This window comes from Eptesicus fuscus, chromosome 9 (assembly GCF_027574615.1).
Source record: "Eptesicus fuscus isolate TK198812 chromosome 9, DD_ASM_mEF_20220401, whole genome shotgun sequence".
In the NCBI taxonomy this organism is placed as follows: domain Eukaryota; kingdom Metazoa; phylum Chordata; class Mammalia; order Chiroptera; family Vespertilionidae; genus Eptesicus; species Eptesicus fuscus.
This window is the reverse complement of record NC_072481.1, coordinates 71,661,654-71,683,862: the sequence shown is the minus strand read 5'-3', so window position 1 is coordinate 71,683,862 and position 22,209 is coordinate 71,661,654. Positions and strand designations below refer to the sequence as shown.

The window sequence follows — 22,209 nt, the reverse complement described above, 5'->3', positions numbered from 1 at the left end:
CCCTGGAGAATCTGCCTAATCACTCCCAGAGCTTAATGTATATGCTGATCATTCCCAAATCTGTGTCTCCACCCCAGAACTGCCCGCTCAATAGCTCCACTCAGATATCCTCACAGGGATCTCAAAGTCAAGATGTCAAACGCAAGCCCATCTTCTCTCCTACTTCCTCCCGGCCCCAGGACCCTCCGCTGGCACTGTCCTCAGTTCTCATCATCTCACCATTCAGCCAGCCAAGCTCTAAACCCCAGTCATCCTAGCTGACTTCTTCTCTTTTTATCACCTACGTCCAATAAGCCACTGCATCTCTTTCCTTCTATCACTCCAATCCCTCCCCTATTACTGCCTTTGCGCCAACTCTCTGCTTCCCCCATCCATCTGATGCTGCTGCCAGTGTGAACTTACTACTCTTGGCAGCCACTGGACTAAAACCTGCCATTGCCTCTGCATGATAAAAGCCAGGCTCTTTAGCCTGTAATGCAGTGATGGGCAACCTTTTGAGCTTGGTGTGTCAAACTTCGCCAAAAAACTGAGCATAACTCGGGTAGTGTGTCACTTTGAGGAAAAAACTAACTCCAAGACTCTAGTCGCAAATGTTTCATCCTCAGGAGCAGCAAATGTTTCATCCTCGGCATGCGGCCGCGTGTCATCAGAAATGGCTACGCGTGTCAGTGCTGACACGCGTGTCATAGGTTCGCCATCACTGCTGTAATGAGATCTGAATGATTCTGCACAGGGCTTGCTTCTGTTTGTGGGTGCCCTGCACCCATGGGTCACTCAGAGATCACTTCGCATGGGCTCAGGAAACCTCGATCAAGTCCATAATAATCATCAGTTCGTGAGCCTGGTCCTTGTTTCTCCATTCTAGCCTCTTTTCTCAGCACTTCATCCACGCCCTGCACTCGAGCCTTGCTTCACTTCTTGTGGTTTCTTTGGGCAGGATAAGCTGTTCCTGCCTCCCTGTCTCTGTATGGGATTTAAATGGCTGGAACCCAGTGTTGTCATGTATGACCCTGAGCAAAGTATTTAACCCCACGAGGCTTCAGGCTCCTCCTCTGGAAAAACAGAGTGATGATCTACGTGTAGGGAGGATAAAATGACATAACGCATACAAAAGCAGTTTGTAAACCATAAAAGTACCATAAAATGTTATTTTGTGATGCATCAAAGCCTATCTTTAAAGCAACCACCTGCCAAAAAAAAAAAAAAAAAAAAGCCTTTCTGATTTCTTAAGTGGAAACCATCCTCCTCTTTTTGGGAGCCCCACCATGCACAGCCTGTACCCCCTCACAGTTTCCATCACACACTCCTTCGTTTCTCTCAGTTCCTGTCACATGTCTACAACCAGATCACGAGCCCTTGAAGTCCACATCCACTCCTTCTCTGTGGCTCTCCTCCACCCTCTGTAGGTCTCAAGGGTCTAGAATCTTTCAAAGAGAAGCAACTTCTGATCTGAGGAGGTAGAGACTGAAAGTTCCCAGTGGTGAAGTACCAGGGTGTCTGGTATTTGTGATGTCCCTCAGGATCATGGATCCAACTCCCGAGGACACATTCACCCAGTAGAATCCCACTGTGAGCCGGGGTGACAGGAGCTGGCGCACCCGCTGTGTTTCCTCAGGCACAACCTGCATCAGGCGGGACTGGTCAGCCATGGGCTCCGTCCCGCTGAGCCTGGGCACTTGCCAGTGACGTTTCCAGCACCGCTCCAGGTAGCCATGACTTGCCCATCAATTTTAGCACAGGAGACAAAAGCCATTTACCATCTGCTAAGCTCAGAGATGCCCCCAACAGCTGCCTAAAGTCACTACAGAGCAAGATAATGGCTACCAAGGGGAGAGATCATCTGAGATCTGGCACGTGGGTTGGTGGAGGTGACAGGGGCCATCGAACCCTGGGTGCTGACCCAGAGCAGCTATGGTGGAGGCCAAAGCCTAGCCTATATTAATGCAAAGAGCTTTTATCTCGCATTTTAAGGTCAGAGATTCCCAGCACCCTCTGATGGAGGGGGGGGGGACCCGGAGGATCTTGGTTTCCCATGAAATGCCCTCCCCACCCCCGCCCCCCTCTGGCTTAGTGCTCAGCCACTTGTGTCTTTAGGGTTCTCCTTCTCTTCTTAAACAGGAGCCCGCAGCGTGTCCGCTTGCTTTCCTCGGCAGAGGCTTATGCGTGATTAACAGGGATTCTGCTTTGCTAGGGGAAAGGAGCCTTTAATCACCCAGAGAAGGACACAGCCTGGGCCGGAGGTGCTCTGGCGGCATTCACGCCCACTGCTCCCCAGAGCCTCGGCCGCTCCGCGTCATCGGGTCTCCCGTGGTCACCAGCATGGGCTTCGCGAGGCAGATCCAGCTTCTGCTCTGGAAGAACTGGACCCTGCGGAAAAGGCAAAAGGTAACAGGTGCAGCGTGTGGTCTCAGAGTGAGGTGTGGGGCCGATAAACAGGTGGAGAGCGTGGGGTGGGACAGCGGGCGGGGGGGTGGGGAGATGGGGAGGGTGAACCGTGGATGGGCCGGTTGCCACTCCGCACCGAAGCAGTGGTCAACCGGCTGGCTGCTCTGTGAGCCGCTCTGACAAGTGTCCTTCACGGAAAGAGGCGCTTCCCTGTCCTAAGGTGGGCCTTTTCCACCCACCGCCCAGCACGGTTACATTGCAGTCTTCTTTCGCCCTCCCTGCCTATGGATCCATTGCCCACCCGTCCCTCCCCCGTCCCCAGTTTTTAAACGCGCCAGTCCAGTCCTCACACCCTTGAGCATCCGTGCTGTGCAGTGGGAAGGACCTAAGTCCTGGAGAGCAGGCTCAACAGAAACAACGCTCTCCCAGAGCTTCCCCGCCCAGAAATACTGAGTCACTGATTCTACCAGGCACACTGCGTTTCACATTTTCACGTTTCTGAGATTAGGACGCAGCGCACACTCAGGTGACAGTAAAACTGACACGTTTGTTTCTTCCGTAGTGTGCAAAGAACAACAGTACATCTTACATGACGGTGTCTTAGCTCCAGTGAGATACAACCCTACTAACTAACCATCACAGCCGTTCCCCGAGCCCTTTCAGTGAGCAGACACCGGGCTGTGGACCAGGGGCTAGAAGCATAAGACACAGATTCCACCCGGGACTCACCTCTAGTCCAGCTGGCAAACCCCAGAGTATGTTTTAAATATATAACTCTAGGGACGCATGCACTATGCTACAGGCTTGCAGAGTCATGCCAATGTCAAATGACTAAAAGTGACTAACGGAGCCGAAAGAAGAAGCGGGGAGGGTCGAGGAGTGGGCAGAGCTGAGCTTAGAAAGACTGGAGCCAGGCAAGGCAGGAGGGCAGGGAGGGAAATCCGGTGTGGGGAGGAAGAGAATGGATTTGTTCGAAGTCCTGATTCAAGGTGGGTTCACGCCGGCAGGACAGGGTTCTCCCGGGTGTCGGAAGGAATGTGAGAGAAGGAAGGGGGCCCACGGTGGCACATTTGAAGTGTCTCAGTCAGAGAGAACTTACTCTAAAAAGGTGTTGGCTATGACACAGCTGGTAACTGAGGGGGTAAAGAGAACTCCCAGGTGTCATGGAGGTAGCAATGGCACAGTTGCAGCTGAGAGAACAAAGTGGGGAAAGTGGGGTTAAGACTTGGAAACACAGAGCAGAGGTCGGTGGGGCTGAGGCTCAGACCTGTGAGGAAGGGGTGCCGCGAGGCTGCTGCTGGGGCTCTGTGCCTGCTCTCGGGTCCAGACCCAGGAGGAGGAAGCCCTGGCTGGCTGGCGGCTTTGAACTGAGGGACAATTGCTTAATAACCAGCACAAAAGGGAGCAAGAGACCGTCCAACCATGCGCACGGATGGTCCTTTTCTGAGTAATTCAGACAGGACTCGGGGAGGCAGAGGGGAAACCGAGTGCGAGCCTGCTCATCTGTGGGCAACGCCCCTGGCAAAGCCGGTGAGACTTTTCAAGTCATTAGTTGCCCCCAGGAGCCAAGTGCTAACAGTACTGAGACTCAATCCCTTGCTTCTGAGAGTTTCCCCTCTAGAATGAATACAGACAACTGTTCAAACAAGACTCATTGTTAAATTCATTCATTTGTTCCTTGAACTAACAAATACTTAACAGTCGTCAGGCAGTGTGCCGGGTGCTGGGTACACAATGGCAAACAAGAAAATCACAGTCCGCAGTCCCCGCCTGCATGGCAGTCTGTGGAACGCGAAGGAAAAGCCAGTATGCAACTGTTTGCCCTCCTCCCTCCCTCTTTTCAGTAAGAAATTAAGATCCTCACTTAATTTTACTCTCCATGTGCTCTTTGTGGCCACCCAAAGGTATACCGAGGACTGTGGCTGCTGGCCTGAAATGATTCCATGCCTGTGGCAAGCATGTTGCTGCTACGGAGATTGCCCCTATTTGCAAAGACAGGATTTGGCTCAGAGCCCTTCCCAGTCTCTGTTCCCTTCCCTGGTGTGGTAGGGGTCCTCTCGTCAGGGACTCTGTCTTCTCCACTCCTCGGGAGGAGCACACTGACAGCCCCTCTCAGGTGAGATGGAGCCGTCCGGGCTGAAGACCTTGGCTGGGGAATCTCCCAGGATGACCTGGTCTAGGCTGACATTCCTTTGATGCCATCCTGATGGCCTAGAAATTGAAACCTCTTGTCTGATGTGCCTCCAGCCCACTTGCCCGCTGCTGACACATCCCAGGAATTTACAGATGCCTGGGAAAGGTGGAGGCATCCTCCACAGCCCTCTTTATCTCGGAGGGGGGGTCTGTGGATCCTTCCCTAAGCTTTTGGTTCTTCTGGAAGTTTCTGCCTCCACAGATGGTGACTCTAAGAGAAAAAAAAAAGAAAAAAGTACAACATACTCAGCCCATAACTCAACTCCTAGGTTTTAAAATTTTCAAACTTCTATGGGTTTGGGTGTTTACTATTATGAGCAGGAGCAAACACAGATACCAATTTCCCCCATTCCTCTCCTCCCAATCCCTGAGGGCACAAGATAAAAATCTTCAGATATCCCTTCCTCCTTTTTTTTTTTCTTCCTCTGTTAACATTTATGAAGTATTACTAAGTGCCTGGCACTGTACTGTCTCCTCAGTTAAGCCTCACCTGGAGTCCCCGAGAGACACCACGGTACCCTCCCCCCCCCATTGATGAGGTCACTGAGGCTTCCGGGGAGGTTAATGACTGACTGGGGGAGGGGGACCTGGGACTCTGGGACAGGCAGACATGGTCGTTACCCCACACTGTCCCCAGGTATCAAGTCCTTCCTAATAGTCTGGCCATGGAGACCACAAAGATAGGGTGGCCATCTCATTCTGCCCCCAAACCAAGGCAGTTAGGAAAGTGAACGGGGCCCATGAACCTACTAACAATCACACCAGGACGACAGATGTCAACTGACACTGGGCCTGGAAAACCCTACACATCCTATATGGCCAGGTGAGGTAGGCACAACCCCTGCTCTCATGGGATTTGGAGCCAGGCACAATTTTACTAAACAAGATAACATGAGCAACAGTGAAACAGAATAAAGCCCAGGATGGGAGTTGAGGATGAGTTCTAGGAGCTCAGAGGAGAAACGGGGGTGGGAGCAGATGAGAGAAGACTTCTCGAAGAATTCATCCCTAGGACGGGTATGTTCAATGACAAGAGATCTCCGCGCTGCCCGGGACAAATGCACAGCCACCCGCATTTGCAGTGGGCCAGGCCCTGGCAGGGAGGTGTTACAAAGATCCTTAGGTTTGTCTCTTGCCCCTGAGAACTCACAGCCTAAGCGCCCCTGGGTGGCATTCCCCAGTCCCAGCTTTCATGTCAGGGTAGGATATTTGGGGGAGGCCTGCTAGGGGGCTGATCATTTCCAGGACCCCAGACCTGGGCACTGGGCACAGCTATGGCCTTTGGTCCCAGGCCAAGCGTTAGGCTAAGAACCGGTCAGGTGCAGGGAAGTCCGGGGTCATATTCATCCAGGCTAACAATCCCGTCTGGGCTCTGAGTGCAGAAGGGAGAATCCCCAGCTCATTTCAAGCCTCGACTACCCACTGTTAGATTGAAAACAGAGTAGGAGGGGGAAAAATCTAACTTGCCAAGATTTAAAACAACAAGCACAGCTCCGTCTTCCCTGGGACCCCTCATCCCCCAAGTAGGTTGAGTGGTAAAGAGAGGGGGAGGGGAAACAAAAAAAATACATTGAACAAGGAAATACCAGTTTAGGGGGGAAATTTCCACCAGCCCCTCCTGAGTTTGGCTGGGCTTAATTAAAGCTACAGACATGTTTAAAGGGAAGGGGTGGGGGTAGGCAGAGCTGCTCTGAAAACATGTTTTTAATTATGCTGTGGAATTTCTCCCTAGGGTATGCCCTGCACAGTAGAGCATCAAGGACAAGGATGCCGCTCTGGGGCCAGGGTGCTGAGCAGGACGCTGGGGGAGGGAGGAGAGGTTGTTGTGAGGACCTGCCAGGCAGGAAAAGAATTGCTGGTGGTCTTTTTGCAGGGAGCGAAGTGTGAAAAGCAGTCCCTCCAAAACAAACGCTCACGGAGTTAGAGCAATAACACTGACCTCTCAACAAATGTTTTCGAAGATTACCGACCGCTACCTAGGCCCGTGTGTCCAGCCCCAGCTGCACACTGGAATTACCTGAGAGTGTTAAAAACAAAACAATAAAGCCAAACTGATGTCTCAGGATCGGGGGTGCTGGTGTGATTGATATGGGGCTCACCAAGGCTTCCCACATGATTCCAGCACGCAGACACACGAGAGCTGCAGATCTGGGTCAACCAAGGAGGTCGTGTGAGGGGCAGGGATACAGGCTGAGAACAGCAGCCCTACCTCCGAGACTGGGTTAACAGGAACCTGCAAAGCCGCACTTGTCCTGGGGCCGGGCAAGGAATGGAGGAGGAATGGAGAATTCTGATCTGGGCCCCACTGGTGGGAGGACTTTACACCACAGTGCCTGGCAAAGACCAGGAACTCCATAAACACACAAATGAGTGAGGGAGTGAGGGAGCGAGGGTGTAGGTAAATGAGACAATGTGTGACTAACATTGTTTTTTGGTGTGGGTGTGTGTGTGTGTGTGTGTGTGTGTGTTAATCCTCACCCGAGGATATTTTTTTCCATTGATTTTTTTAGAGAGCGTGGAAGGGAGGGGGAGAGACAGAGAGAGAGAGAAACATCGAAGTGAGAAAGATTGGTTGCCTCCCACATGCACCTGGACCGGGGCCAGGGATTGGGCCTGCAACCAAGGCACGTGCCCTTGACTGGAGTCGAACCCAGGACCCTTCAGTTCACAGGCCAGTGCTCAATCCACTGAGCCAAAATGGCCAGGGCATGTGACTAACATTGTGAAGAGGACTGAGATGCATGAGCTTGGGGCTGGGAATTTTACCTGTGGAACAGATAGGCCAGGCTGGCTGTTCCCTCCCCTGGTCCCTGCCCCCTAACATATGGACCAGTGGGCAGGTGGTGGTTAGTTTCTCAGGAGGACCCACGTTTCCAAACTGGCAAATGGGCTGTTCTGAACCCAGAAAGGGAGAAAGGGAGGAAACATGAATGTGAGTGGAGGCCTAAGAGCTTGCAGATAATTTTAATTATATCTCCTGGCTCTTCAGCCTTTACAACCTGCTGTCACCCACAGTGGCCCCGAGGTCCTTGTGAGAAGTGAGTCAACTAGTAAATGGCTTGTGTTTATTGAATCTTAGTTAGCTGGGGCCAGAATTTGCTTTCCGTGTTTCACACGTGAATTTATTTCACCATCACAACTGCTCTGGAAGGCGGGTCCTGGCATCACCTACCAGGTTCCAGATGAGACCCTGAGGCACGGAGAAGTTGAACATCCCCATCATACAGCTAATGGGGAACAGAGCCAGGTATAAACCTCAGTACTGACACACTCTGTAGGGCAAAATGGTCCCATTCAGCGGATGAGAAAACTGAGACTTGGAAATTAGGTAAGAGCAACAGTGATTCTTAACCCAGATCTTCCCATTTCCAAGCCAGCATCAATGTCTGACACACTGGACTACTCCCAGATAGACTTGCTCCATGGAAAGAGGCTGGCTTACTTGATAGAAAGCCAAGGTTGCAGGCAGTTGTCTTACGAAGAATCTAATGTGTAGAATCTGAACTGGTTGTCATTTTCTTGGTAAAAATACCAGGAACAACAACTGGTTTAATGATTGCACCTATTACATCACTATCTTGCCAGACTGGCTCCCCAACCTGACTCGGTGACGAGGAGGACCTGGGATGGAAGGTGTGGAGCAGTGCAGTTTGTTAAATCTGAAAACCATTGGGGAACTGAGCCTCTGTGTCACCTCCCGCATTCCTGGAGGAGCCTCCCAGACCCGTCTTGACAAAGACTCACTCATTCGTATTTATTGGGAACCCATTATGAGCCCAGCCCTGTGTTGGGTGCTAGAATCACAGTAGATGAGGATAGATGTGGTCCTTGAACTCGGGAAGCATACAGTCAGTGAGGGATCCACATACATGAAAGAGTAGTGACCCTCACATACGATGAATGACAAGAGACGGGAAGTGTGGCTGCTGTGGGAACAGTTGTGCTGGTCTGGGAAGAGCAGTGTTAACAAAGAGATAGGCTCCCTGGGGAAGAGGCTCAGCCCTTCCTCCTTTGATTTGCATACCCGGAAAGAACTGCCACATTCCAGTGGCTTTCATGTGTGCCTGGGGTCAGTCCCTTTAAGGCTGGATGGGAATTGTTCAATGTTGGTGTTTTGCCATCTTGTGGGAGAATGTGTAGGGGGAACCCTGAAAAATGAATGCCTTAAGGAGAATCTATTACTCTTTCTTCTTCCCACAATATCTGTGTGTGTGTTTCCTCTAACACAAGCGTGTCAAACTCAAAGGCTAACACAGGCCAAATAATCAAGGCTTAAGTTTATGTGGGCCACAAAAAAAACAAAAGCTTCAATTTTCATAGAAACGTAGGTTTATTTTGATAGAGACATGCTGAATAAAGGGCTGAAATAAATGAGTAATCGTTAACATAAAATAATAGGACATTTTAATAAAAATTAATATTTTTTCTTGAACATTAACTTACCAGACATTGACTAACTGCACAAATTAATAAGCGTAACGCAAATAAACCTATTTTTCTTGTTCTCCAAAAGCGAAATATTTTCTGTTGCATACACCAAACAATTCAGTCCAAGACTAATGACATAGCAATCGGCTGCTAAAATATTCGCTGTTAGTATTAGTGGAGAGAAATGGTGTGCCTGCGCGTAAGGGAAATGAATGCAACATGTTTATAGTAATCAGTCATTAGCAAATGTTGTAGTTTGTTATTAATAATTATGTCTAACAGGATATTGTAAAAATTAAGTTATAAAATTTTTATTAAAACATTTCTTACATACTGTTATATTAGCTGGGCTGCAAAAATATTCATTGTGGGCTTCATATGCATACGGCCCGCGGGCTGCGAGTTTGACATGCTTGCTCTAACACATCCCCCCCTAGAGATATTTTCAGTAAAACATTTTGTAATAAGTTACAACTGTAGAATAACCCAGTGCTCTATACAGGTTTTGCTTCTTTTTCTTCAATGCATTTTCCTTATCAATTTATGTTATGATTTTGGCAGACCTTGCTAGCAGGAAAGGAACAAACACTCATTAGCACCCCGTATGGTGTCCACCGTTTTATTGAGAGTTTAAGTACATTTCTTTGGAAGGAACAACAAAGGATTAAAGATCATGTGAATAGCCCCTACCTGATCTATATATATTTAAGGTCCTATTCTTAGCCTCCTGCTTAAGTTTTTTAAATCTTATGAGTTTCCTTCCTAAGGTCTCTGGAATGGGGATTAAGTAGAACTATTACACCACTTAACATAACCTTTATCTGCCATCTCCCCAAAATCCCACACCTCCAACCTCCACCCTTATATGCAATGCTGCAACAACCAACTGGTTCTTTTTCCTTTGGAATCCAGAGTCCTCAAACTCTAAATTGAACATAAATTTAAATCCCAATTTTCAACCAAATGTTGGTGTCAGCAGTGTCTTCCTTCCAGTGTTGCAAACACCCACAGCAGTATGCCCTGCTTTGTCTCTTTAAGCAACGAGGACTTGGTGAAGGAAAAATGTTGGTAAACCCAGGTTTCTGTTGACTTTGAAATGGATCACAGTATTTCACAGAATCGTTTGCACATGCATTCACCCATCAGTGACCACATGTACAAAGTCTAGTGCGTGTTAGAAGGCAGGGAGGTGGGAGGAGCAGGGCATTGACCCTAAAGACAGGAGGCTGGATTTTGGTCCTGATGCTGTCACTGCTGATGTGGCACTGCACTGGTAACCCACCCTCCCTGGGCCTCTGTTTCCTTATTGACACGAGAGCTTAAACTGAGATCCTTCCTACCTGCAGCATCAGCATAGATGTGAAATCTAGTAGGGTCTTACAGAGTCAGAATCTGCATTCATGGGCACAGCAACATCTGGAAAGCACTGAAGCACATATCTTGATGATCCTTGTTGAGAGTCCTGAGCTAATGCAGAGGCAGAACGGAGCCCAGATGGTCTAATATATCATAGTAGAGGTAGTATGGGAGAGGAGATCAAAAAAGGAAGTCCTTTTGGAAATATCCCACAACCAAAGTCCTATTGCATAGACAGGTGCTGAGGTGAAGTGCCTGTGCTCTGGGTATGTTTCCTATAATCTCCTAGCATCACTGCTCTTTCTCTTTTTGTTTTGTTTATCCAGATTCGCTTTGCGGTGGAACTCATGTGGCCTTTGTCTTTATTTCTGGTCTTGATCTGGTTAAGGAATGTCAACCCACTCTACAGCAAACATGAATGTAAGCATAACAGGGTAGCCTTGGTACACCCGGAGGTCCCATCCTTTTGTTCAGAAAGGTCTTGGGGGTTGGGAGTGCCGGACCACAGCTGCTTATTACCTTTTCACACCTACAACACAGAAAACAGAGATTCATCAGTGTTACCGAAACTAATGCTTTATTCTTACACATTCTATACAAATACTTGTATGTGGTTACTGATGAATTGTTATTACTTTTTGTGTTGTTTTTTTTTTCTATACCTAAACTCTTACTAGTATTTGAAGGGAGCAGAGCATAGATGAGTTCTCTTAAATATTTTGGAGACCAATTTAGGGATATGTTATACATCGTGCTAGAGAAAAATAAGGAAAAGGGACGCTATAACAATCATGCTTAATTACATGTTACTTATTGGGCTCCAGGGTGTCCTGGGATCCAGGGTGAGCCTGTGAGTGCCTCTGGGAAAACCTTCATCTGGTTTCTGGGCAGGATGACAGCTCCCTCTAGGCAGCTGACGTGAGACCTCAGAAGTTATGCAAAGCTTCTCCATCTCCTGTCTCCTATTATTGCTCTTCACCCTCTTGTTTGTGAGTTCTAAGCCCCAAATTCTGAATCAGCTTCCTGGCCATAAAACTCTTGCTTTTCCATCCCCCTCCCTCCCGGGCCCCCCTCTCCCACTCAAAGAGCTTGTAATCTGCAACTTTCTTGCCTGCTTGAAGGCAGGTGCTCATAAGAAGGAGCTGGTGAGTCCTGGCCAGGTGGCTCAGTTGGTTGGAGTGTTGTCTCATACACCAAAAGGTCATGGGTTTGATTCCAGTTAAGCCATATACCTAGGTTTCCGGTTCTATCACTTCAACTGATTGATGTTTCTCTCTCTCTCTCAAAAAAAAATTAATAAAAACATAACCTTGGATGAGGATTTTTTTTAAAAAAAGTAGGAACTGGTGAACCTCTTCTCCTCAAGTCTCTTTGTGGAGGCCTCTTGAGCCAAAATCCCTTTGCCTTTCCCACCATAGAATTATGTGCTCCCCTCTGGTCCCCCTCTGCACTTCCTTCTGTGCCTCCATGAGAGCATTTGCCTGCCTGCCCCCCCGCCCCCCCGCCCCCAGTACACTGGCGCTCAAGAGAAGAGACCCTATCCCAGGTACCCAGCACAGGGCCTGGCATTTTGGATGCTCCTGCTTCTTAAATGCTGATGAATGAAGGGAAGCACCAGGCTCCTTCCCCAGAGGCCCAGCTCCTAGGGCCTTCATCCCACTTGATCCGGATGACTAACTTCTTGTCTTCATTTCCTCTCTTAAAGGCCATTTTCCCAACAAGGCAATGCCCTCAGCAGGAATTCTGCCATGGCTTCAGGGAATTTTCTGCAATGTGAACAATCCTTGTTTTAAAAGTCCCACCCCGGGAGAATCTCCTGGAATTGTGTCCAACTATAACAACTCCATGTAAGTGTTGAGATTCCCACCTAAAGGGGAGAAGGTTGTACACCCCCTTATTCCTGTCATACGCTGGAGCGCATGTGTACACACAGAGGTGTAATGCTGAATGAGTGTTTTTGTGGCTTGCTGAACACCTAAGCTCATGGGAGCAGGGCGTGTTTCCTCTCTGGAGCATTCTATTAGCTGTCAGGATACTTGGGGAGAAAGCTTCAAACTAGGACCACATGACATGATTTCTTCTTATAATTTTTTAAAAAATATATATTTTATTGATTTTTTACAGAGAGGAAGAGAGAGGGATAGAGAGTTAGAAACATCGATGATAGAGAAACATCGATCAGCTGCCTCTTGCACAACCCCTACTGGGGATGTGCCCGCAACCAAGGTACATGCCCTTGACTGGAATCGAACCTGGGACCTTTCAGTCTGCAGGCGACGCTCTATCCACTGAGCCAAACCGGTTTCGGCTGATTTCTTGGTTTTTTATATTTCCAAGATGTGACCTGAAGTCTGATGGCAGCATCCACCTAAGCTGTGTCCACTGCACCCAGGTCATCCATTTGCTTGGGTGGAAAAAACTCAGTCTCCTTTCTGTTGTCTTATATCACTCCACCCTGGTCAACCCTGACAGATCTCTGACTCTTTAAAAGCCTTCTTAAAGCCTGGCTGGTGTGGCGCAGTTGATTGAGCATCATCCCATGCACCAAAAGGTTGCTGGAGACCTAGTCAGTTTTTCTCAGTGGATAGAGCATCAGCCTGCAGACCAAAGGGGCCCAGGTTCGATTCCAGTCAAGGGCATGTACCTTGGTTGCAGGCTCCTCCCCGCCTGGGCCTTGGTCAGGGCTTGTGCAGGAGGCAGCCAATTGATGTGTTTCTCTCACATCGATGTTTCTCTCTGTCTTTCCTTCTCTCTTCCACCCTTCCTAAAAAACAATGGGAAAATATCCTCAGGTGAGGATTAACAACAACAAAAACAAAAGGTTGCTGGATTGATTCCCAGTCAGGCTACATACCTGGGTTGTGGGTTTGATCCTGGGTCAGGGCGCATACAGGAGGCAACCAATCGATATTTCTCTCTCACATTGATGTCTCTCTCTCTCCCCCCACTCCATCTCTCTCTCTAAAATTAATAAAAATATATTTTAGAAAATGAAAACAAACAAAAAGCCTTCTTGGGCAGTGCCTGCTTGGGCAGCACATATAGTAAAAGCGGAACGATACAGAGGAGATTAGCATGGCCTCTGCACAAGGACGGCACATGAATTTATGAAATTTTTTTTAAAAGCCTTCTTGAACATCAAAGGCTAAGGCAAAGGTCAGGAAATATTTTGAGGGTGGATTAAATAAGGTTTACAAGCAGGAAAGGACACATTCCAAATCCTCTTTTGCCGATGCCATCAGTTCCGTTGGGCGGCGATACCTGAGGATCTGGCTGGAGGCAGTAGTTCTTTACCCGTGGGGCTGAAGATCATTCCAAGAAACTGATGAACAATGATGGCCCACCCCTCTTCCAAGAAAAATGAACACACACACACACACACACACACACACACACACACCACATTACACTGATGTCAGGGGACTTGTGGTTTCCAGGTAATGACTTCTAGTCTGGGGTTGAATTTCAAGTCCAGTCTCAGAGGAAGAGAGTTCCCTTTCGGAGGTGGGAAGGCATGATGTGAGCATGACCTATAGACACAGGCGCAGGGATGAGGACAGGGCTGCCCTTCACCCAGTGGACTGCACTTGGGCTGCAGCTTGTGAAGCTTATAACCAAGAGTCACCAACAAGGGCTTGTTGTAGAGCGGGCTTCAACCACTTGTGTAAACACCAAGTCAGATGGAAACTGAGGTAACTGGTTACTCCAGTCTTTCCACTGGATATAATTCCTCCAGGACAAAACTACATTTCAACTAAAAAAGAAAAACAACAACAACACTTAGTAAGTCAGCCTAATGCTTCCAGGTAGCCTTCCCTACTGGGAACAAATTGTGGCTGGCTTTGCCCTACAGTGACAGAGCTGAGTAATATGACAGAATTATGGCCCAGGAGCCTACAATATATAACTGCTCACTGACCCCTGGATTATGGAAAGGTAGGAGAGGGACACCTGTCCTTCCCAGGACAGTCAGGAGGTGATATTTAGCTGGATTCCCATGGCTGCAAACACTTTTACAATCTATACTTTCACCTTGAGTCTCTTTGAGGGGCCTGAGAAGAAATGCCTACCCATGTAGGGAGATCCCAGGGCTTGCACGTGGGATCCGGGGAACCTTGGAAACATCTCAGTGAGGCTCGATGGAGCTTTGGTGGGACTAGTACCGACAGTATCTATAGATTGAAGGGTGAGAGCTGGGGAACGGTGGGGCGGGGGGGGGGGGAGTGGGGGCTCAGATTCTAGTTTGTACTCAGCATTTGAACCAGGAAATTTGGGTTTCACATCGCACACCTACATTATAGGTGAAATATTGGCTTATTCAGGGGTCTTTTGAGTAAAAAGCACAGAAACCCCTTTAAACAAGGTTAAGCCCTGGAGAGAAATATATGATTTCGGCACTAGACCTCCCAAAGGCAAGGTGCTGCACACAGGCGTCAGGAGGGGTGGGAGAAGAATTGGAGAGCTGTCAGGAGCTGCTCTGTGCCATCTGGGCCCGCAAGGTCCAGCCTCTTCGCCTCTCTGGGCATCCACTTCATTTGCCTCTTTGTGGACCAGTGTCTCCCAGGCTGGTGCTGGTTGTTCGGTTCACAGCACCTTGGTCCGGGCAATCAGAAGAGCATCCTTGAATATCATTTAAATTTCTGGAAACAAATCTGGTTGTCCTGGCTTCATTCTCCTCGCCCAATCAGCCTTGGAGAGGTGTGTGTGCGCACGTGCAGGGAGGAACTTGTGGATTAGAATTTTCCCCTACGAGCGGCTGGAAGGTCGGGTCTCAGTGAAGCAGGCGATAGCTGGGAAGAACCTCCAGGAATATCTCTACTCACATCCTGTTTAAAGCTTCTCTAGACAGAAGACACCTAGAGAGCGGGGATGAGAGGTGATCTGGCCCTGCCAAAGGGGGAAGACTGAACAAATTGCTCAATGCCCCCCTGTCTGCTATCTTACATGTACAAGGAAATAAAATGTTATTTTCTTTTTACCTTGGCACTATTGCAAAGATATATAATGTAGTAGCTAGGTCAAGCAGATACTATCTGTAAAAATTGCACAGGGTGGTATTATCATTATAATGGAAATGACACCTATGTCTTTATTGATGAGGCATTGTCTCTCTTCCAGCTTGGCAAGGGTGTATCGTGATTTTCAAGAACTCCTCGTGGATGCACCAGAGAGCCAGCACCTTGGCCAGATTTGGACAGAACTCCGCACCTTATCCCAACTCATGGACACCCTCCGGACTCACCCCGAGAGAATTGCAGGTAAGGTGGGCTTCAGTGTTCTCAGCCATCACTTGCCTCTCACCCGCCTCGTACATCAGAGAGACTAAAGATACAGGAAAGATTTGGTGGGAAATGATACCAGAGGAGGCAGGAGGAAATGGGATCTAGAGGTGGTGAGGACTCCTCTTCCCACCAGCCTAGAAGGTAGAAAGTTGGGAAGGAGGGAAAGCAAGGTCTTGCCTCAGGTAAGTCCAGAGACAGAAAGGAGCATGCCCGGAGAGCATGTGCTCTGGGGAGCACGAGGCTAGGGTAAGTGCTAGAAGCAGGGGCTGAGGGGTTTCCAGAGTAAGGTAAAGGTACAGGACAATCTCCCGAGAGTCGTAGAGAGCAAGTTAACCAGGAACGTGTGTGAGCAATGCCAAGTAACATTAGGGACTCTGGGAGGTCAGAGAGCATATGTTTATCATGACATAAATATGTACAATCATTTGATTTCTTCCAGTGATATCCAGCACCCCAGGCCCTAAGGCAGAGAAGGTGCAGAGTGGGGTGGTGGTGGGGGATACAGAGCCAGGGGCTTGTGGGGGAGCCATAAAATGTCCAGGAGGCAAGGAGGTTGAGGGTGGTGATTGAACTACACATGTGGGCTCCAGGATGCATAAGGCTGGACCAGAAGACGGAAGTGCCGGAACAGGACAGGGGGGAAAGGGTGGGCAAGGAATTAGAGGTCTCAGGGGGCTTCATGGCCCTGATTAAGGGCCAAGAAAATGAGTAGGGTTAACTGTTGTGGCTAAAAAATGAATTTAGGATTTCAAAGGCAGGTGGGACAGGTGAGAACAAGCCCCCAGGTACGGCCTTGGTGGTTGAAGTGGAGCAGAGGTGAGGGATTAGTTGATGAAGAGTTGGAAGAAATGTGAGGCCAGGCTGGTGGGTCACATGCTCCCTGAGGCCACGTGGTGAGGAGAGCCTCCTGGAGTCAGGAACAGTGAGGAGAAAGGGTGGAGGAGCTCCCTCTCCTGCGTCTCTCCTCCCAGGGAAAAGCAGCCCAACCCCAGTAGCCACTCTGACGTCTCTTCTTAAAGCACAAGTGGGTGCTGGGTAGTTGTGTCTTCAGGAGGCTCGGCTGCAGATGGCCGGAGGGACTGGGCATGGCGACGGCCTGGGCTCCAGCTGGAACCATCCCAGGGAGGGGCAAACGAGTGGTGGGGAAGGAGTGAGGCCTGCCAGGACCCCCGGGGTCACCACAGTCCAGGGGAGGAGAAAAGGCTGCTGATGTGGGGAAGAGTGATCCGGGGGTAAGGCTCGGAGCCAGTGAAGGAAGCAGTTTGGATCTGGGAGATGTCTGCTCCTAGGATGGGGTGGGGGCGATGACCCTCAGGATGACCTTAGAGGAGACAGGGATGAGGAAGGGGGTGCCAAGGGGACTGGCGGGCTGGGTGAACAGCCCCTACTCAGGATCCCAAGCCAGAAAGGTGACGAATAGTGCAGATCAGCCCTGGAGCCTCGCTGTGCAGCTCAGTCAACATTCAGCAGACGTCTGGTGAGCACCACTAGTCCCTGGGGAAGGAGATGTGTCAGACCGGGTACCGGCCCCCTTCCAGGGCATAAGTGGAAGGACTGAGTGAACAATGACTCCCTCCCTCGTGTAGAGGGGTGGGCAGGTGGCACTTCGAGAGCTCAGGGGTGTCAGGAGGGGTGAGTTCTCTCAGGAGAGGCTGATGTCCTCCCATCGGCCACCTTCTCCCTTCACTCCCCATGGGAGCAATAAAGGACAAGGGTCTGTTCAGATGGGATTACTTCATTACTTTAAGATTACTTCATTACATTCTAATGGTTTCCAAAAGAGTAAAGTGTATACTTTATGTAGTAAAACCAATTTATTGATTTTTTAAAATATATTTTATTGATTTTTTTTACAGAAAGGAAGGGAGAGGATAGAGAGTTAGAAACATCAATGAGAGAAACATCGATCAGCTGCCTCCTGCACACCCCCTACTGGGGATGTGCCTGCAACCAAGGTTCATGCCCTTGACCGGAATCGAACCTGGGACCTTTCAGTCCACAGGCCAACGCTCTATCCACTGAGCCAAACCGGTCAGGGCAGTAAAACCAATTTACAAACACTCTGTCTTTTGCTGCTTTGGATAGAATTTACTGAGCTGGAGCATGAAGGACTGAGCATTTAGTCCTATGAGCACAGTCAGCATTTTATTTCTAAGCTTAAACAGCACAAGAGAAAGTGGCTGTCCCCCAACCCCAAGTGACTGCCTGCCTTGTTCGTCAGCAGATACTTCATTCCGGGGTTTGATCCTCGCATGGAGTCTGGGAGGAAGTGTAAAGGAAGTCATTTCTAACCTCAATTTCTCTGTGGTTTTACAGCGTGTGGATAAGAACCCAAATCCTTAGTTCCTAACCCCAAAGCAGAATGAGTTTTGCGTTGGCACAGGGTTCCTTCTGCAGGCCTCGGGCTTCTGGGGAAAATCCCCAACTGCCAGCAGCTTCGGAGGTCTGGGGAGACCAGGTCAGGGAAGGCCAGCCACGGCTCCCCAAAGAGTTTTGGGGCTGGGAACAGAGACTCTGCAGAACACTGACCTTAGTGGCCATGAGAGGGGACAGGGGACCACCCCCAGGTAGCGTTTGGGGCACTCTCTGAAGGAATTCCAGGCTGGGGACTGAGGTTCACCGTCACACTGCAGACTCTCAGATCTGTCCCAGGCACCTGGGCATCGCTCCGGGTGAACACTGAATCTGCAGCCCAAAGCCGGGCCGAGGGTAAGCCTTTGAAGGCGAGGTGGCGGCTGCCCGGGTGTGTGCTTTGCCAGGCAGTTCCCAGTCACCTGGGAAAGTATGCTGATGTTGACCAGGCGGGGTTTCCCTTCCAGCAAACCTGTGGTACAGCATTCTCACCGGGAGAGGATTGATGGCTCAAGACAGCCGTGAAGCCCCCTCCCCGCCACCCCCAAGGAAGCTCTGTGGCCTCTCAATCATCTTTAAACACCTTCTTCCCATGAGCCTCAAGCATTCTCCCACTTCAGCTCCCCCCAGCTCCCAGGGCCTCCGCGGCCCCTCCCCCACTTCTAATCTTCCAGGGGGAAGAAAACAAGAAGAACCACATTTTAAGCTAAATTTATTTTTCTTTCCTCAGGCCCCCAGCTCACATTTCTCCCTCGAGAGTCTAGTGAAACCTCTGTCTGGTATCAGCCACCTCTTACATTTTGGGCCCCACACTTTCCCCACAGGGTGGCCCCCACCCCTCCCCAGGTGTGTGAACCCAGAATGCTCCTGCCACTTCCCTCTGGGGCCACAGCAGCCCCGTCTCCTGGGCGGGGTCCTGGGAGACACCAGGGCAAATCTCTCCCATCTCCCTCTCCCCAGCACGGTGTTTGTATGAAAGGTCAGGTGAGTGAGTTAAAGAATAACAAAGAGATAAACAGTCAAATGGGGTCGTGACTTTGGGGTCAAGACAACAGTATTTATTGGGTGCTCATGCCATTCCATTTACGAGGCTCTGAGTCCATGTCGGGCTCTAGTGCTGGGTGTCCCAGAGGTGACTTCAGGGCTTACGTCTGTGTGCCCAGCATTGCTATGTCGAATGAGGGGTATTAATGAAAGTGGAGTCCATAGCCCCCCACTTTCAGGAGGTGTGTGTGTGTGTGTGTGTGTGTGTGTGTGTGTGTGTGTGTGTAATATAACACTGCAGTAAAGAAGTGATTGGGAAAAGAACAACTGAGCTGTTCCCCAGGGGAAGGAAGAGGGAGCAGGAGCTGAGTTTGGAAGATGAGACAGGACTTATCCAAAAGGAGGGAAGGCAAGAATCTAATAGGACAGCCTCTCTCAGAACCCTCCTCCTTCTGCAGCCTCCCTCCTCCCTGTGCCAGGTTCCCCTAAGGCAGAGGGTAGTGATACTGAGCTACCCAGCGGCACAACTCTAAAGGGCACCCACCCTGGAGAGAGAGGTGAGTGCGCGGTGGGGCCTCAGGACGGGTTGCCCTGCCCCAGCTGCAGGGCCAGGCCTGTGGCTGACCCATCCCCCTTTCAAGGAGAAACGAGCAGCAGTGTCAGGACCAGGCACTGTACAGGCAGCGTCACCGCCTGGAAACGGAAGGGACGGCTGTCGCTGCTCAGGCTGCGAGGCCTCTTGGTGAGGGAAGGATTTAGGGAGGGAGGAGATGGGCTCTGGAAGGAGCTTTGAAGATTAAATCTCGTTAAAGAAGAACTAAGCGATAAGCAGTCAGGCAGGCTCCGGAGAAGCTGAAATGTAGAGATAGGCCTTTTTCACGCAACCCAAATGCTTTTCCTTAATGTTGAAACAATTTCATAAGTATCTGGGCCCGTAACCTCCTTCTCCGGCCAGCGTCTCATGAACTGCAACAGTGGCCAGCTTGAGGCTGAGTGTTGGCCCTGGAAGCAGGCAGAGGAGGTGGGCACCCTGGGTGTGACTCCCCGGAAGGGGTAAGAATACTATGGATGCAATCAGAATAGCATTAACGGGGTGCCCTCTGTTTTCAGGCCTGAGAACCAAGCACTTTTTGCATTCCTCTTCTCTCGTCACTCACCCCACAACCATCCTGAGAGGTAGATGTGGGAAGTGCAGACGCACAGTGGTTTTCAATGACCGGCCCCAAGTTACCTAAGCTGGGAGGGGTCCTTTATGCCTCCCATAGAGAAATGTCTGCTTCTAGCAGGTTTTGAGTGCAGCTAGAAAGAATGTGACCGGGAAGACGAGGGCATGACATTGCAAGCCCAGGCAACAGGCCATCCTCTCTTCTCCACTTGAAACTTTTCTTGACCAAAACAGCCCCATCTTTCTTAGTCCATGTCAATACCCTGAGCTTAGAGCCTTAACTGAGACTGAGCCTTAACCAAGACGCCGAGAAGGATCCTCTACCCCAGGACAGCTGCAGTGTGGACAGAGCATGGGTATCCCCCAGTCCTAGACTAGCAATTCTCACCCTTAGCACGACTGGCATTTTGGACCAGATAGTTCTTTGTTTTGTGGGGGGAGAGGGTTTGTCCCGTGCATTGTGGGATGTTCAGCAGCATCTCTGTTCCCTACCCACTAGCACTTCCCCAGGTATGGCAACCGAACATGTCTCCAGATGGTGCCAGATATTCCCAGGGGGACAAAATTCCTTGCTCCAGCTCCTTTTTGCTCCAGCTGAGATCCGTTGTCCTAGACCAGCCCCACACGGGACCCTGAGCTAACTTGGTCCAGCCTTCGTGCCTTCTCACTAAATTTTGCCCAGCTGCTTCCGCGGTAATCTCTGTGACTGCGTTGGGTGAGAGCTGACTGGCAGGAGCCCTGACCTCCAGGCATTCCCGGGGACCCAAGAACAGAGTTAAAAATGTTTCCAATGAATTCTAGATGTTTTCTCTTTTTTGACCCACCTGCCCTTCAGCACCCTGATCTTTCTCTCATCCATCTACAGGAAGAGGAATACGCATTCGGGATATCCTGCGAGATGAAGAAACGCTGACACCCTTTCTCACGAGAAACATTGGCCTGTCTGACGCAGTTGTCCACCTTCTGGTCAACTCTCAGGTCCGGCCCGAGCAGGTTGGTTCATGTCCTCGGCCAGCGGTTCCTGGAAGGGAGGGGTGAGCACGAGTCTGAGAAAGACAAGGAACACCGCGGCTTTTTTTTTTTTTTTTTTCCTTCCTTCTTGCTTTCACATTCAGAATCCATCATTCATGCCCCAGGTTCAGAAAAATACCTGGGAGTTACTCAGCCGATGCTCGTTCCCCTCCTGGGATTCAGACATGGGACAAATCCTGGCAACACATCTCAGAGGTGTATGATCACATGGCTCAACCTCCTCTTCTAGTTGAGGAAACAGAGGTTTACTCCCGTATTCGTTAAACATTTAGAGACATGTTAGGTACTAGAGCACCATGGGAACAATATGGGCAAACCCCTAACTCTCCGAGCTTCCTGTGGGGGCCACAGGTGATGGGGAAGTCAGCAGGTTGAGGTGGGTGCCGTGGGACAATCGCAGGGTCAGGAGTTAGGGCGGGACTGGGGGGCTGCGGATGGGGCAGCGCGAAATGAGGTGGTCAGGGAGGGCCCTCCAGAGGAGGTGGTATTTGAGCAAACCTGACTGAATAGAAGGCGACCGTGGAAAGAACTGTGAGGAGAGTTCCAGGCCCAGAAGCCGGCGGTGCAGACACTGGGCTGTGCGGAGTGACTCCCAGGTCACTGAGCCTGGTAAGGCAGCCTGCAGAGCGGACCTGTTTCCAACACCCTTTCTTCTCTGGGCCAGGCAAACTTCTTCCTCTCCCCACCTTGCGTAATCTGGTCTAATTCCTCCACCCCGCTCCCCCAAATTTTCTCCAGGTCCAGGCTATCTTATATTTATTCAGAGCATTCTGCCACTAACACGTGACTTTCACATCTGTTAGCTGTGAGCTCTTCACCCGAATCCTGAGATAGGGGGAAATGAGGCGGCTGGCCGCTGAGTGATTTGCAGGAGGCTGTAGAGCTAGAAATTGCAGAGGCAACCAGGTTTTCTCATCCCTCACCCAGTCTTCCTCCCTCCAGCTCAGCGGTGTTCAGAGTCCCAGACCAGCAGCATCCCCAAGGCCTGGGAGCTTATTAGCAATGCGAATTCTCAGGCCCTACCCGAGACCA

At 50.1% G+C, this 22,209-nt stretch overlaps 1 protein-coding gene, 2 long non-coding RNA genes and 1 pseudogene across 4 annotated transcripts in view; 3 read left to right on the top strand and 1 right to left on the bottom strand.

Moving 5' to 3' along the window:
- Nucleotides 1-2,183: 2,183 nt before the first annotated feature.
- Nucleotides 2,184-5,021, bottom strand: LOC129150350 (uncharacterized). Its single transcript, XR_008557074.1, has 3 exons — nt 4,916-5,021; nt 4,250-4,789; nt 2,184-2,367 (listed from the first exon to the last, which is right to left on the bottom strand). It is a non-coding gene; the product is annotated as an uncharacterized LOC129150350 (long non-coding RNA).
- LOC103290201 (retinal-specific phospholipid-transporting ATPase ABCA4) overlaps nt 2,320-22,209 on the top strand; it is a 121,251-nt gene continuing 101,361 nt past the window's right edge. The window contains exons 1-5 of the mRNA XM_054721398.1: nt 2,320-2,385; nt 10,689-10,782; nt 12,068-12,209; nt 15,481-15,620; nt 21,011-21,138. Of these exons, the coding sequence (XP_054577373.1) occupies nt 2,320-2,385; nt 10,689-10,782; nt 12,068-12,209; nt 15,481-15,620; nt 21,011-21,138 (570 nt within the window). The remainder of the gene's footprint in view (nt 2,386-10,688; nt 10,783-12,067; nt 12,210-15,480; nt 15,621-21,010; nt 21,139-22,209) is intronic.
- LOC114233172 (uncharacterized) lies at nt 5,152-6,643 on the top strand. 2 transcript variants are annotated; one of them, XR_003619313.2, is made up of 2 exons: nt 5,152-5,401; nt 6,452-6,643. It is a non-coding gene; the product is annotated as an uncharacterized LOC114233172 (long non-coding RNA). The 2 variants fall into 2 exon arrangements; XR_003619312.2 differs by having other exon boundaries at nt 6,311-6,643.
- LOC114233212 (U6 spliceosomal RNA) lies at nt 13,383-13,483 on the top strand (annotated as a pseudogene).